Source organism: Sparus aurata, chromosome 5, assembly GCF_900880675.1.
Source record: "Sparus aurata chromosome 5, fSpaAur1.1, whole genome shotgun sequence".
In the NCBI taxonomy this organism is placed as follows: Eukaryota; Metazoa; Chordata; class Actinopteri; order Spariformes; family Sparidae; genus Sparus; species Sparus aurata.
This window is the reverse complement of record NC_044191.1, coordinates 10,258,225-10,275,971: the sequence shown is the minus strand read 5'-3', so window position 1 is coordinate 10,275,971 and position 17,747 is coordinate 10,258,225. Positions and strand designations below refer to the sequence as shown.

General features: G+C 38.9%; 1 protein-coding gene across 1 annotated transcript; it reads left to right on the top strand.

Moving 5' to 3' along the window:
- Positions 1-920: 920 nt before the first annotated feature.
- On the top strand, positions 921-11,579 carry got1l1 (glutamic-oxaloacetic transaminase 1 like 1). Its single transcript, XM_030416064.1, has 8 exons — positions 921-1,144; positions 3,273-3,454; positions 4,077-4,200; positions 4,946-5,163; positions 5,246-5,396; positions 7,423-7,588; positions 7,847-7,989; positions 10,377-11,579. Exons 1-8 carry the CDS (start codon positions 973-975, stop codon positions 10,514-10,516), a joined length of 1,296 nt encoding a protein of 431 aa, XP_030271924.1. The 5' UTR covers positions 921-972; the 3' UTR covers positions 10,517-11,579.
- Positions 11,580-17,747: the final 6,168 nt, after the last annotated feature.

Below are 17,747 nucleotides of genomic sequence, written 5' to 3'. Positions count from 1 at the left end.
TTTGTATTTGAGCTACAAATATGACGAGTGACTCCTCCATCTAAGAAGCTTTGTGGCGGAAAACCCTAAGACTACTTGAAATCTCTTACTCACCATTCAAGCCTGTGCAACAATAGAGTCCATGTCGTCAGGTGCTCCATGCTACCTGGAGTTACCAAGGGCTACAATAGACAAACATTAGAGTAAATATTAGTTCCATTCAACCATTTTAAGAAGGGCCAGTAGTACTGAAATAGAGGAAGATTAACATGTGCAATGAGGAAGAGTGAAATTGGGGGTACAATGTCTTTTTAACAATTGTTGTCGATTAAAGAAAGATTAATAAAAGGAGAAGTTGAGAGAAAAGTGAGAAAAGACAAGCACACTACCAAACCAAGAAACTGGCTTACAATAAGGTCTTATACAGCAAACGGAGAGAACACAGAGAATGTAGTACTACAAGAGGCATGTCTGATTCTCTAAAAGAAAAAATACAGAGGTCCAAATTAATCATCTGCTTTGCCAAAGATCAGCCTGTGGATCAATTAAACCCATGGAAGCCAAATTATGTGCAGCTCATTTTCAGTGGGCTGTTGTACTATTAAAAGCTGCTCCTTCACTCTCCCTCAGTGCTTTTGTCTTTATTAACTGAAGAAGGCTACTGGTCCATCAGAGAACCACCAAAACAAGCCCTAATGAGCAGCAGAGGCTCCTCTTTGAACTGGCTTGATTTCAGTGGCAGAGGCTGAGGCGGACACATGTGGGTCCTCTCCTCACCAAAACTGATCCCTTTCATTTTCAGACAAGCTAGCCTATTTGCTGATAGCTCACTGCGATGGGGAAACTAAACTCACAAGAGCCACAAATTAGCCGGTGTCAAACTCATTCATCACCGTTACCAGGGTGACAGCATCCAGATACGTGCCGTAGCCTGGCAACCGTGGCTAAACAAAAGACTGGCGGCTTCTCGCGCTGATTTGCCTCGCTGGGTTCATGATGAGTGGACCCGGCGGCAACGAGAAAGGGCTGAGCCAAAATGGAGACCCAGGAGGTCATCTGTCTGTGCTGACCAGTGCTCACAGCGCAGCGGTGGGCCCCGAAACAAGGCTGCTGTCCGCCTTCAGAAAAGATACGCACCACAGAAAGGTTTACCTGGCGGGAAGAGGTGAGTCCGCTCGTCTGCGTTCATCCGTGACAGTTCAGAAGACGCTAGAGGGGACAGGGTTCACTTATTCACGACGGCTTCTGTAGGCCAATGTTATCTAAAGGAGGCGGACAGAGTAATGTGTCTTTATGTAGGCCTGCAAAAACTCTAATAAAAACTAAGTGTAAATCATGCGGTCACAGTACAGGTGGTCTGCTCCTTCTGCTTTAACTGAGAGCAGACTTGAATGACTAGTTTGTTTGTCCGTTAAAGGAGCAATTTGTGAGATACGGCCAGAATTTTTGTTTAAAAGTTTAGAAATAAGTAATATTATGTGAAGAAACAGCAGTGCTGACGTCGTATCGTGTTGCACCAGCGTCTGCAGAAGTTAGCGTGCTAGCCACAGCCCATCCCCTCTGTAATACCACAGCCTCCATCATTTCAGGAGGGAGATAAAGGTCAGCTGTTAGCGGATTGAATGAAAAAATAAACGCACAGGATGTCAAGAAATAAATAACTCATATTTATATTATTTATTATTTATATTATTATTATTTACGTTTCAAGTTTTCTCCTTTACCAAGTAGGCTTAATTGCCTTTAACCCAGCATCATTCAAACTAGACAAAAAAGAGATAAAACGCACCCAAACTCTCTGAGTTTGTCTTTCCACTATCACCTCTGGTTTAAATAAATACCAAATTCTGTCTTTCACTCCTAAATGGAGTCAGTGTTCTCTGAAGTCAAAGTCTATGTCAGAGCTGCTGTAAATCACCTCTGTACTGCATCCGTTGTTGTCAAACCGACTTCAGTCGATCTTGATGACTGTATTCAGTCCCAGTTCGGTGTGCATTGGTGTTCACTCTAATGTCAATCCGCCAAATCCAGTTGAGCTGAGCCCTGTCACCTGTGGTTCCGGCTCAGACAAATTCTAGGGCCACTGGCTCCATCAACACACTCCACAAGCTAACTTAATCATGAGCAAATTAGCTAAAAGTAGCCATCCACAGTCAAAACAGCCAGCAAAGTAAGGCAGTTGTCGGTGATATGCTGCCCCCTGTGTTTTTGGAGCTACCATTGAATTAAATTCATATCCTACAAATTACACATTTAACATTGAGTAATTAAATTGAATTAGTGACTCATGTTGGGATTCACAGGCATTTTGTCTGAGGTATTACTTGTACTGAATATTTTGATGAGCTCAGTGAACCATAAATGAATTATAGCAAAATAAATGCTATAGCCATAGTAGGCCTAGCCAATAAAGGGCCTCAGGGATGTGATGATTGCCCTGGTTCCTTTCACAAACAAAGCATGTGGGATTTCTCAATTGTAGTTTAGATTATTGCAGGAAAAAAAGGTCTTAAGCATGTACACTTACATACTGATGGTCATGTATTTCGTTCAGCAATAATCTTCACAAATGACCATTGCTTTTTTTCCCTGATTTTTTTCAGCATAAATAAAAAAAGCTAATTCATAGATGCAGGCTTCTATAAAGACAGTGCTTTACATTTTTATTCAGGGATTCTATAACCAACAAAACACCAAACTGAACACTTGCAAAGTGAATATATGATCCACTGGTATGTAGACCTACTCTGAAAAAAACTACTAATTAAGTTAAATTTAGTAAAATAATATGAAAAATAAAAAAAAAGAAGTTTGAGTAATCATCTTTTTTTTCTCTCAGCCACATACAGCAATCAGCCCTCAGGACTGAGCACATAATACAATGATATCAGTTCATGATCATTCGATTCATTGACAAAGAATTGACATACTTGACTAGACATACGGAGCAATAAACTAGCTACTTAGACAGCCTTCTAAGAATATCACCAGTATCTGTACAAATACTATTCATATTCTACAAATAACCCCTTGAATTAATTAATACATTTATCACTGACTCATCTGGTAAATTGTATCTGTGTTTGCCTGCTTGCTGCTTGTTATTTGTTTCAAGATGCAAAGATATCTAGAAATCACACATTCAAATTTAAATGTTTAAGAAATACTGTGTTAATCCCATTTCATGGTGGACTTTCTGACCTTCACAACAGGTTTCACTTATTTATTTTTTTTGCAGTTTGATACAGTGTTTTGTTGCATGACAAAACATTTCCAATAATTGTTTTTCGCAGAGTATTACAGCAAGGAAGGGAAGACCTTTGAACTGCGCCTTGTTGGAAAAATAAAGCAGCAGCTAGGCGCTGATCCCACTCTTCGTCCAGAGTATGCACCTTCTCTTGGTTTGACCGATTTCACCCGGCGAGCCACAGAAGCTGCTTTGGGGAAGAGCTGTTGTGCTATAGTGGAGAATCGGGTACCTTCAGCTGTACATACACCTACACCTTCTTAAAGCTTAAGTGTTTATTTACAGGTTAGTTTGCACAGCAACAAGTGCAATAGCCTGTACCTAATACTTCAATCAGTCAGTACAAAGTATGTCATTATCTGGAGGCACTGTGCAGAGCTACCTGTAATTACACATCCAGCCTTTTCTTCAGAGTAGATCAATAGAGTATCAGCACTCAAGCATCAGTCATAGTAATAACTCAAGTCTTCCAGTGACCACCAACGGGAATTTCCACATTTATTTTCTAAGATGTCTTTTCAAAGCTCTTTTCAACAACCTAAAATGTGATTACAACGTCAGCGTGCCACAAAGTAAAAACATGATTTTAATAATTTGTTCATTTGTAGGTTGAAAGAGAGACAATATTGATTAGTGTGAAGGTATTTCTCCAAAGTCATATTGCACTGGTAATTGACATATACTGTACATTGAGTCGTACTTTCAGTCTAAATGTAAATGTTCAGTCAGCGCTTTCAAGTAGTTGGTGAAAAAACACTCACTTTCAAATATCTTTTGACTGATGACAATGGCTGTTTTTAATTCTCTTTTCAATGGAAAACGGTTCATTGAGCTTAGTCTTTTGCTGCAGGTGTTAGGTGTCCAAACTCCTGGTTTCACCGCTGCTGTGCGTCTTGGGGCTGAACTCTTGAAACACTGGCATGATGTCAGCGCTACTTGGTGTGGGCCAGTCTACCTTTCTACCCCTTGTGATGGTATAAAAAAAAATAAAAAATCTCACCTCCTCTTAACAGCATTTAAAGATGCAACTGCGAGTGTGTGGGTTAGAAATGGAAATAGACATCATTAGATTATCCTCTTGAAACATAAATAACACACTGTACAGTCATGACTTAGGTCTGCAACTGTACGCACTACTCGTTTACCTTTTAATTGTATTATCACCAAGATGTGCACTTTTACATGTGTAAAGTGAGATCTCTGAGGGAAAGAAGTTAAGTGTACAAGGAAGACATTTGAGCACATTGATCTAAAGAGAAGCCTATAAATATTGATGAAACCTTGGCAACCATGTCAGATATTCTCCAGGATTTTGTATGTATTTTACTTTTGCAGTTGTAGATGATTTGATGGAGGTTTAGACATAGAAGAAAAATGCATCACTTCATTAAAATGTTAAATGAAGCACTCCACAGAGGCCTGCATAATTTGTTTCAGGGTCCTTACACACAGGCCGAAAGTCAGCTCATCAGATTAGAAGGTTATAACGATTGAAAAATTCAGTTAATTAAAAAAAAAGTAGTATTCACTCACACTGAATACAAAACAGTACAGTCCATACAAATGTATTTATTGTAAGTCGCTTTGGACAAAAGATCTGCTAAATGCCCTAAATGTAAATGTACATGTAAATACTGTTCCATCCTGTGGTTTAAAGCAGTATTGTTGTTGAGTTCGTCTGCTGTAGAAAGCTAATCGTTTTGTCTTGATCAACCGCAGACTCATTGGCTGGTATCTTCCAGGCTGCAGGGATCCAAGATATCCGTGAGTATTATTTCTGGGATGACAGGCAGCGGGGTGCTTGTTTGGAGAAGCTTCTGGAGGATCTGGAGAGAGCGCCGCAACAAAGCGTTGTTGTTCTGTCAGCGTCAGGCCACTACCCGACTGGTGCAGACCTCTCTCAGAGTCAATGGGCTGTGATTATACAACTCATCATGGTAACTGAATATTATCTATCAGACAAGTAGCTCTTCAATCTGACTGAGATCATCACTGGCTGTTTTGGCACTGTTTCAACAGAGGCGTAGGCTTTTCCCTTTCCTCTTGCTGCCTGCTCAGGCACTCTGCTACGGAGAGTTAGAGCGGGATGCCTGGCCTGTACAGTACTGTGCATCGCAGGGGATGGAGCTCCTCTGTGCTCAGTCGTTCTCCCACTGCTTTGGACTTTACGGTGAGAAAGTAATGACAGGTATAACTTTATTTTAGGGATTTATGTGTGCGACTCCTGTGCAATGGAAAACATAGTAAAAAGCAAGTTGGACAAAGATGAATTTGTGCTCTGCCAGCAAGACATGAAACTTGCTTGTAAGGATATTACATTCAATTGAATTGCCAATCATTTGTTAAATGATTAATTGGTTTAAATAATTTTTAAAAGTCAAAATTCTGAATTCTGAATATCTCTGGGTTGTGGACAAAACAAGACATATTAGGACATTGTGTTTTTTAGGAATCACTGATCAACATTTTTCACATTTCTCTAAACCAAACAACTAATCGATTTATCTAAATATTAACTGACAGATTATCAACAGTGAAAATAATCGTTAGATGCAGCCCTTGAAATAAGATGTGATATTTTGGCCTTTTCGAGTTAAAAAAGATCTTGAGTTTAGCCATTAAAACTCGTTGTTAGCTATGTTTTAATGGTTTGAGAAGTGTTATGGGTCATCATAAGCCGGTGGTGCTAAAACCTAGTATTTTTTGCTCTTTATTGGACAGTGCAACTTCAGAGAGATGGGGGAGAGAGGTGATGACGGGCCTGGCTTGAAACCAGATTTCCAATGAGCACAGAAAAAATGAATTTTGAGCAGTAAATGTGAAAACGGCTTTCTATTGTCAGACTCTGCACATACATGGTTGTGCACAGTGAAACAAACACACATTTTTGATGAGCTATGTCTAAGTTAGCTGGAAAACCTCTGGATCGAAAATGCATCGGTGTGTTGTTGTGAATGCAAACCCCTCTCTACAAGTGAGTGGAATTATCAATATTTAGTTGCGAGGTAGATGCTCCAGACCTACTTCAGGATGCTGAAATATTGTTTTAAGATAAGATAAGATATTCATGAAGCATGGAATTATCAACTTATTTATTATGGTCTTCCCAACATCACAAGACTGGTTTTCAATTTCCATCATTGCATAGCGCACACGGCCGATATAGCAATATAAAAAAAAAAAAACGTGGCCGACATAACAAGATGGAAAACACACAGAGAGGAAGACTGGAATTGGGAGAAAAGATGTGTTAGTGTTTCGGAGCTGCAGAGACCCTGCAGCCCTCTGCCTGGATTTTGTTATTTTCTGTTTGCTACTGTGCTCACGATGCGTTACCAACCCAAAATGTTGTTATTTAATGTCCTGGGAATGAGACTCAGTAATCAGTTATCTTTCTGGTGTGTTTGCAAACAGCAGCAGCAGACAAATCCCACTGATTCTACCTTTAAGTTTAAAAGTCTTTTAATTCTAATATGATGTGAGGTTCAGTTAGCTTTGCACAGAGGGATGCTATTTACTTTAATATTTTGAGTGCACTTCAGTTGTTGAAGTTGAACCAGTACTTCTTATTTGTACTTCCATCTGAGTAGAGAATGTGTGTACCTTCGTCACCACTGCAAAAAACAAGCCCCTGTATCTCACTGAAATGTTACTTGTAAGGTGTTTTGTGATGTAGTGTTAGTGAGATATTTTGACTAGAAATTAGATGAATATATCTGGCAAGACTTTGAGTTTTTGCAGCGTAACAGGGACTCCACATGTGAAAATGAGCTCACACTATAATTCCAATGTAATCTGTGATCTCAAAGCACAGCCCAGCTATCAATAGAAGTCACAGTGAACTCAATTTTCTTCTCTTGTTTGCAGTCAGATGGAGGGCTCCCCACATACAACAGATAAGAACATGTATTCATGTCTTACTCGTTCTTTGTCAGGAAATACACGCTCGTAGTATCTACAGTCCTGCTTTCTATTGCCTTCCAATTTTACTCCCAAATGACTTTTTTTTGAAGCATCGGGTGGGTTTATAGTGTGGCAGATCAGCTTCTTTCTCTTTATGTATGACCTGGTGAATATCCACCCGAGCTCCCTAATTCAGGAGCTGCCCTTAGAGGAAAGCAGCACGACACCACATTGCTATCACTGAAACATTGTGTTTCTTTACCTCAGACTCAGCTTCTTCTCGGTTTCTCCAGGTGAGGCTGTCGGACACCTCCTGTGCATCCTAAAGCAGAGCTCCCTCCGGTTATCTTTGCAGGCACGAGCTGAAAGAATCATCCAATCTCTGTGGGCACAGCCATCTGTAGGAGGAGCACAAGTTGTTGCTACAGTGCTCAGTAACCCGGCCCATCGTGTTGAGTGGTGGGTTTGGTTCCGATTGAATTGAAATCTGGTATTTGAAAAGCATTTTCTGCACAGCCACATTATTATATCAGCAGATGTCATTTGTGATTAACAGGTATACACTTATTCTAACCGCTTAACAGTTGAGTATGTAATAGCAGTGGTGACAACACCCTTCATATGCACTCTTTTTCTCTCTGGATCTGCAGTGTTTTGACATTGAATCATATAATCATAGATATTTTTCCCCCCCATGTTGTCCACTGTGTTACCCAGGCAGGCCGAAGTAAAGCACATTGTGGAGAGATGTATGCTAATCAGACACATTTTGAGAGAAAGGCTGAGGCTTTTGGGAACTCCAGGTAGCTGGGAGCACCTGACTCAACAACGTGGACTCTACTGTTGTACAGGCTTGAATGGTGAGTAGTAGACGGCGCCATTTCTGCCACTAGGACTTTTGTAGGATTTCTGCCAGAAAACAGTTGGAGAATAACCAATATACCTAAAGTACGTTAAGTTCACTCAATAAAAAAAATTTAGTCATTATCTGCTCTCCCCCATGCCGATGGAAAGTCAATGTTTTGGAAGAAATATGATTATTCCAGGACAGTATTTCTGCAAACATACATGTCAATGTCTTGTACAGATGTTGAAGTCTGGATAATGATGGTGATGATTGCTCTCCAAGCAATCTTTTCATAGTCTCAGCAACCTTTTTTTTTTTTCTGTTTCAATTACCATGCACAAGTCAGGCATGAAATCAAAGATTCAGATCAAAGAGATAGTGAATAAGACATACTTAAATAACAAAACAACCTACGCATCCCATTCCATCATATGTCCATTCAGTATGTTGTCTTTGTACATTCGTTTGAACTTATTTAATGATGTACATGTTTTCAGTTCCTTGTTACAATTATTCCATAAGGTGGCTCCTTTGACTGTAATACGGTGATATTTTGTTTGTGTTCACTAGTTGTTGCTTGAATATATTGGTTTCCCTCAGGCTGCCACGATTTTCTCTCGATTGAAACAACTCTTGGATACTGCTGGGTAATAATTTATTTTTGGCTTTATACATAATTTGAGCTGTTTTGTAGTCGACCAGATCATTAAATTTTAGAGCTTTTAACTTGATGAACAATGGATTTGTTGTTTCTCTGTAAGTGGTTTTATTTACAATTCTTATGGCTCGTTTTTGAAGGATAATGATTGGTTTAGTATTTGTTTTGTACGTGTTACCCCACACCTCCACACAGTGGCTTATGTAGGGAAGTATAAAGGAGCAGTACAAGATGTATAGTGATGCTTGGTTTAGAAAATCTACCTAGATACTCAGAGCTACTGTAGATGTGTCAACAGAGCAGATGTCTGACGAACCAAGCCAAGGCTAAGCTAACTGTTTGCGTAAACCTTGTAAGGAGGACTTCGATCTATCTGTGTTAGCAGACTTAGTGTCTCCGACCCATTTTACCTCTTAGTCTTCTGGCTAGTGGGGTGAGATTCTGCATCACCCCACTTGCTGTGTTATTAGAGATAACCATGTATGGAAGCACTGCCTCCTGAAGCTGTAAGATATCATTTGGAAACTTGAGAAATCTCGGGAGGATTATCATGGCAGCACTCTGTGTAGACAGACGTGATGTTATGTTGCTCCTCCAGGATCTTGTTTTGTAAACTATCTCAACGTAAGCCATCGGTGTCTCTGAGTCTTCTTCATCTCTCCTGAACAGTCAAGTGAGCCAAAATTCCACAACCATCAGGTGACATTTTCGAAATGGACCTGCATTTCTATAGTGCTTTCCCAATCTACTGACCACTCGAAGTGCTTTACAACACTTGTCACATTCAACCGTTCATACACTGATGGCAGGAATTCGAGGTTGTTATGTTGTTGGGTTCCCATCTACTAAGGTTGTTTAGGAGAATTCTGCAACCCCAGAAATGTTTTTCAGACTTTGAAATGTCCCCCAACTTTCCATTGGTATAGGGGTGTGAATGACTCAGTGAATGACTGAATGACTCATTTACAATATTGGGTGAACTTATCTTTTAAAGGTCAGTCCACCTTAAGAGCGTCTGGGTTGAAATTTCAGTAGCTCACTTACCCCCTTTACTTCAGTTAGCGGGCAAGCAAGACACGGGAACTTGGGTTTTGGATCTTAAAGAGCTGTAGTATTTATTCAACGACAAATAGCCCAGACCACTCACACGCCGCACTGCGACATTCATAGCTCTAAGCTTAAATAGATTTGCTGCTTGTATAATGCATTTTCGTTTAGAAAATGTTATGAAGAATTGTTTGGGTTTTCTTTTTATTCCCAGAAGTTTAGGTCCACCAGAGAGTCAACTTAGGCCTGGCAGACTGCCGAGCCTGGAAACCCTGAATATAAAGTGACAAATGAAATGAAACACTGTCTGATATTCACAACACGTTTTTCCAGCTCTTCCTTTTCTGTAATCCTTTGTATAATCCTTTGGAAAGGACAAATGGCATGTAAAGTACATTGTTATAGATTAATCACTTTGTACTCATACCTGAAATCCTAGCGCCATATGAATATTAATTATTCATTACAGCGTTGTAATTCATGATTTCAGTGCCTTTAAAGGGATTTGCATGAAATATTTTTTGACTGAACTTTTTCACCCTAATTTATTATATAACATTGAAGAGGATTGTTGATGAAGGTTCTCAGTCATATTAAAGACGATTGTTCATGAGATTAATTTACTGCTGTTCCAGATGATCATTTAGTTTGAATACTGCAGAATAATACTGTATTTCTTGTGTTTTTTTCATTAGGTCAGCAGGTAGAATTTCTGTCCAATAGGAGACACGTGTACCTGCTCCCCGGTGGCTGTCTCAACATCAGTGCAATCAACAGTCACAACTTGGAATATATAACTGAGTCCATCCATCTGGCCCTGACTACTTTACTCTGACCATGTGGCTTTTGATCGAGATCTGAAATCAGTGTCAGAGGGGCCTTTCAGCCTGACGGATCTTTTGATATGTGGCTTTTAAAATACTCCGGTTCAGGGTCACTGTAACAAGCATCCAATTACAAGTGATTGTGACAGTGTTGTTATGACCCTTAATGGGGGGAAAACGTAGTAATATTAGCATCAAAATATACTCAGAGTCACAAAAATAAAAGTACTTAATATGCAAAATGGTCCATTTAATATATATATATATATATATATATATATATATATATATATATATGAGTTTATGCACATATTATTTATTATATTGAAACATGAACGTGTACATCACTGTAATGTTACAGCAGGTAAAGGCAGAGCTACCTTTAATTACTTTAAATCCAACTTAGTAACGTTTGAATATACCCCTGTGGATCAGAAAGTCATAATTTATTTGTTTATTGTAGTTTGTATTATTGATATGAATCTGCAAAGTGACTGAGGAACATCTAGAGGATTGACAAATTTGCGTGTGAACTGTAGAATTATGAGGTAGATGAAAATGTGAACATTGTTCTTTCTGTTCTTTCTTTCTGTAAGCTTTCTACCTCAATGTTTTTGTGGATATGTGCTGTACTGTGTAAGGATCAACATGATTGGTTAATGACCAGACTCACTATCTGTTATAAGGTGAATTAAGAGCTTATTAGTCAACCAAGGCAAACCTTTAGAGGTATAAGCCTTCAACAATCAGTTATAAATCTCTATTGAAGCCACCTGCTGTGATCCCAGCAGATCTCAGCTGCAATCATAATTCAGCTGGATTGCTGAATAAACATCCTTGACTTTTAACGTTGTCTGGGCATCTTTAAAGCATTTTTGTGTAAACATATACTATATCAATGGTCTCTTGACAAATCTTTTTCTTTCTTATCTTATGCTTTGGTGCTTCCCACATACCTGTCTCATGAAGATTATTGTCTAAAATTATATTTTCAGTTGTATTTTCTTTTCTGAAACATTTTCAGCTGATGTGAATGTATTACCCAGCGAATCATTGTTTATCTGAAAACATCAATAAGTGGTCCTCTCCTCTGTTATGTTTGTTTCTGTGGGGAAATATGAAAATTAGTATTATTTTCTTATTTTGTTAAAGATTAATGTCATTTTTTGGAAAACATAGGGCTTTTATCTGCCTAACTTTGTATCCTCTCTAGCACTCTTTTCATTAGTGAGATATGCCACTATTGTCACTGTATGCTGTTAGATTCTGAGAAAAAGGTTGCGGCAAGGTATTTAATGGAGGCCCCGTGGTCACTCTTTTCATTTTAGTGACCTTGGGTGAACGAGAATAATCAGCATCCACCATCGTACAGTCTGAGCCATTAGACGCTGTCTGGAGCCCTTTGATTTGCCTCTGAGCAAACAAGGATGAATTGTTTATGTGCATCATAATATTATACCGACAGTTATCCTAGCATACATGAATAAAGAGGGGTGCCTATATACGAATTTCATGAACTTATCATGGAAATATAATGGACTTTTTCATTTCTGCAAAAAGCAACCATAAAAAGGAGAAATGTGTCCCCCCATTAATTTCAGCATTTATCACAAACAGGGCTGCATCTCAACTGAAATTACCCAAGTTTCTTAAAATTATATAGATATAAAGATGGACCATGGACATGGTGTTTTAAAGGTCCAGTATGTAGGATTTAGTTACATGTAGTGGTGAGGCTGCAGACTGCAACATACTTAACAGCCCTTGTGTCCCCCTCTACTCGCCACTAAAAACACAAGAAAATGCAAAAGGTCTCTGTAGAGTCAGTGTCTGTTTTGTCCATTGTAGGCTACTGTAGAAACATGGCGGACCCGAGGGAGGAGGACATGCTTCCTCTGTATATATAAAAGGCTAAATTTTTATCAACAAAAACACAACAATTCTTACATCAGGCGATTAACTAAAACGTAATTGTAAATATTACATTCCATTTTTGAATGGAAATGGAATGTGAAATTATGCGCACTGGACCTTTAAATGTCAAAATTTGAAACTTAATTTATTCCTTTTTTTGAATTTGAATTGCTGTTCCCAAACACTGATTAGTGTTTCTAATAAGCAATCAAGTCTGCATTAACGTATGCAAATTACTTGACTAAGTGGTCAGACTAATTATAGGGTTTCTTCACAACCTGGCAACCAAAAAGGTCATTCTCATCAGTGGCTTGATATAAGCATTTATGTTTTAGAACATGAACAAGTCACAACTTTCAAACTCTTGGCACAAGCTTTATGGGAAAGTGGTATGCATTTTTTGCCATGCTAGTGGCAGGGTCAATTTTTTTAATTTGTCCAATACTTTTTTTTTTTCTTAAATACTTCCACATCAACCTCAGCTGTGCTTATCCACCAATGTTATTTTATCATGCTAACTAAGATTATGAAGGTGGTTAAGATTATTCTTCATCATCACTAAGATCATGTAGGCGCGCTGCTGACTTTACTGCCCAAAACAGACATAGCCAGAGCTACAGTAAGAGTAAACAGTTTCAGTCAAGTGTATTGACCACAACTGACAAAGCCAACCAATCAGAGGCCGATTGAGTGGGTTTCATAATAACTTTTCACAATCACTAACATCACCATCAGCGGCTTTATCACCTCACAGAGGTTCTAATATGTTGTCTGTCTCTGCCACATATCCAAGCAGCTCATTGATGTTGAACTAGACTGCAGCAGTCATTACACACCAGTCTAAATGATTGTTCATTGACATTTTATCTTTTCCGAGCAGATCTCTAAATTGCCACAGCAAGATACCAGTTGAGGCAGAAAAGGCCCTTCATTTTCACCAGTAAATGATTTCTGACCTCGGCCTCAGACTTAGAAAAGTATGTGCTGATTGACGGTGATCAGTGATTAGTCGCATGCTGAGTCAACACCTGCTATTATCTTTAAACAAAAGGAGTGTATAATACAATCAAAGTAAAAGTTACTGTGTAATTATTCCCTGGAACTATAATAATTAAATCGAAGTTGAATAGAACCAACACAGGGATTGTCTGAACAGTGTCATTCTCTGCAATAATTATACACAGTGTATCATTGTGCATGCCAGTTGACTAAACAATAAAAGCCTTTATTAATTTTGGCTTTAAAATGGGTGCAAAAAACATCTTCTGGGCATGGAAATGTAAGGGATCACAAGAGTTTTTACAATTAATCCCAATTACAACCACAAATGTCAATCTGCTGGCACTGGTAGGGCAAATATTTGGGGATCAGTCATCCGTGAACCATGAATATCTAAACAAAATGATCTAGTAGATCTTCATTGCACTATTATGTGAAAACTTTTTCCAACTATTCATTGGCATTTTAACATCTACAGAACAATTTTCATGCAGCTAGCATGTCTAAAAATTGGAAAATCAAGTGTTTAACATCTTACCCATACCAAACACTCATTTGGTTTTGCATTATTCACAATATCTGTGACAGATATTCTGGTTACAGCCATCATTTTGCATCGTGCAGAAAGAGATTACAGATTGTAAAGAAAAAGTGATTCTGCTTGCATAAAAGATGTGTCTGAAACTATCTGTAGATTTCAGTGTTGAAAGATCAGGGGTTTTAGAACAGGTATGCATGAAACCAACAATGTATTCTCCATAGGATGACACGATCCTGTGAAATGCATGACTGTGGTCGCCATGTCAGATAAGTTAGAGACAATACCACAAGATAGATCAGCAAACATGTCCACAGGCTTTGTGTGTTGAATAATTGGACTGCAGTGTAAAGCTGTCTGTAGGTAAGAACACAACACGGTGACTCATCGGATCCTCTTGATTCCTCAGTTACATATATTCATTGCTGCAGGCTGTGTGTTTGCCCTTGGTTACAAATGCTGTTTGAATGCAAAGAGCTCTGCCTCTGAGACTTAGTTCATGCTACAGGGCTGTTGTGCGGAACAGCTATTCATACAAGTGTCTGTCAACAGGTGACTCGGTGTTAGTTTGTGAGCATGTTTCTCTTGGTTTATTTTGTCTATGTCAATGAGTTTAGCTATTACTTCAACTCCTGAAAGTCTTCTGTCCACACATTTTATTCAGAATTGTTGAGGACTGAGGGTAAAAATCAGCAATCAGACTTCAAGCAATAGACTGAATTCTTTAGGAACAAATAAGGATTGTTCTGTTTCATATTAAGTACAGTGTCTTTTCCAGCTATCGTGGGTGAATTCTCCCAAACAGTAGCTTATTGTTTTTCTTTTGAAGCTACTGCTGCTGGTAGTCATCTATATAGAACAACAGATGTGAACAAACTATGCATCTGTAGCTTGTACTGTGTAAAGTTTTTTTTTCTCTCAAACAGGGGTTAGGGTTTGCAGTATAACTGCAACTGCACAGTATTTATGATCATACATGATTTGATTATGATCAAACTCCCTGAAAATTGCAGGTCTGCTCCAACACTCACCTCTTTTAAATCAAGACTTAAAACATTTCTTTTTGCCACTGCTTTTAACTGAAGCAATTCAAGTCTTTGAACTGCATTATTACTCTGACTCTACAGTCTTGTTTCTTTTAAAGCTTCTCTATTTTAGCCTACTTGTTTTGATGTTTGTCTCTTAATGTTTTTAAAATGCTATTTTTTTTTATTTATTTATTTATTTTATTTTTATTTTTATTTGTTTTAATGCAATTTTTAATGTCTTTTAAATGAAATGTTTATGTCTTTTAATGTAATTTGTGTGTGCCTGTAAAGCACTTTGAGTTGCCTTGTGTCTGAATTGTGCTATACAAATAAACTTGCCTTGCCTTGCCTGCCATACATCTATGTTCTTGAGAACATGCAACGTAAAGGCCTTGGATACAATGAAATCTTGAAACCCTTTATGAAGCCACACAGAAAAGGGAAATCTGCACAATCATCTACCACAGAGTGTCATTGTGAAATATGTTTCAGTCTATAAACAAATACAGCTAGTTATGAGCACCAATGCTCTGGCACAAGATTTTTGTTTTAGATTAAAAATATAGAAAGCACGGTGACACTGCAGGTGTGACGGCCACATGGGTCGGTGTGTTTACTGGGGAAACTACAACTCGCAATCCTGTTTATATGACTGTGGAATTTAACATAGTTGTTTAATTCTGTTTGATTTATTAGACAAAAAAAAAAAAAAGCTCAGCGTTTGTGAAACGTAACAAAATAGCCGCTCACACACGTCTCCCAGCTCGCCAGCAGGAGTTTGTGTTGGTGTGGTGTAGCTCATGTGTGATGGAGAAGTAACTTTGGAGGGAGGCCTGAGGGGAAGGGGTTGGATATTTTCAGTTGGATACTTTTAGAATTAAACCTGCTGTTGTTGGCTTCTCTAATCTCACCAAACCCAAAGTGAAAAATGTCATGCTACATTTTCCAGACTGCCTTGAAAGTCACATGACACTCATTCACTGTGAACTTTACAATTTTGTTTCTTATTTTTGTTGGTGTTTTTATTATATATTGTTGTTCTATGTTTTCCCTTTAACCTACCTACAATAACCTCGAGGATAATTTCTGGCCCGCCCCCGCCTAAGGAGATCCTGCTGACAAGGGACTGAGCTGTGATTTGCTGCATGCAGGAAGGAGAGTGGGCAGAGTTAACCTGTATTGATGAAAACCAAACGGTTGTAGCTTTAAATGAAAGCGCTGAAGCCTCAGACACACTGAGTAAGACATCCACTGTGGACATCAAATCAAGATCTCCTACAGCAGGCCTGGTCATCTGGCTTCACTCCGGGCCATAGATTCAGAATCAATCCACTAATGACAGCGTTCTGCCATGATTGTTAACTGTGAGCAAGTTTGCACAATTTTACACCATGCTTACAGAGCTCCGTGTCTGGCTGTCCTCCTCACAATGGCCTCTCAACAATCAGACACCACCTCACCTCCTTATCAGCCTGCCTCTTTGTCCCTTTTACAAATATTTGTGACTAGTGAAGGACGATAGTTCAAACATTAGCGCCCCCGTGGCGGTGGCCTCTGCTGCATCATTCAAACAGCTGCCCACTGACACACATAAAAAGGTTCTTATCACCAGGGCCGGCTTAAATGGATAGATGACACCAGGCAGACTGTATGTTCAGGCCCCCTCTTAATGCACGTTTTCATATTTTGTAAACAAACGCAATGTTTTAAACGGCACATAGTTATTATTATGCTCATTAATTTAATGAGGGAATGTTGTTTATGTTTTAGAAAATAAATAAATGAATAAATATACTAATATTGAAAGAATGGTTAGGAGGTTCTTTTGTATTTTATATTTCTAAATGTTTGGCAAACATAAGGTTACTTAATTTTTCACAGGCATGTGCTGTTGGCAAACATTTACCTAAATGCAGACTCCAGACAGCTGATATTAAAAAAAAAAAAAAAAATCAGAAGCTGAGAAAGTAGGCAGAAAGAAAAAAACAAGAACCAAATACAAAATAATCAAAAACTAAACTAAATATGAATCAAATGAAGCAGATCAAACACCAGGAACAAACAAAGGGAACATGAATGAACCACAACAGAAGGAGGGAAAACACATGGACGAAATACACAGGTTGCCCATCATGGACAGGTGAAACCACTGACTGTATAAAAGAGCGGACAGAGCCACCGTGACATCACCCATAGATTTCTGAAGAGCCCAAATGAAACTCAAAGTGGGTGGTGCCCAAGCCCCAAGGAAAAGCGCCCGGCTTTGAAGCCAGTTTTTGTAGTGGCCAAACCATAAGACCTTTTCCCGCGAGCTTACATTGTGAAAGAATTGTCTGTAAAATGGTGGATACATCTCTATGAGCTGCACAGGCCCCACAGAATGATTGGTTTCACTGCCATAATTTAAGCAGTTCGGTCCAATTAAATTCAGAAAGTCTCATCACCAGAATAAATCATTTTATCTCTGTTTAATTTAGCCGACTTGTCTGGCGGAAGTCCCTAGTGCACATCCTCCTTGGGCCACACAATATGGATGATCACAGTATTTTGATACCATGGGGGTCAAGCTTATTTGCATCACTGAGCAGCTTTCATGGGAATGAACATGACTCCACCTCTAAAGCTGTGTCCAGATTTAATATAACATCTCTGGTTGCTCCAGCAGCTGTCTGCTGGTTAACGCTCCCTTACAGAGTCGCTTGTTAATCCAAAACACTGGCCTCTTTCCCTCCACATTGGTCTTTCAGTCCAATTAACTGCAAA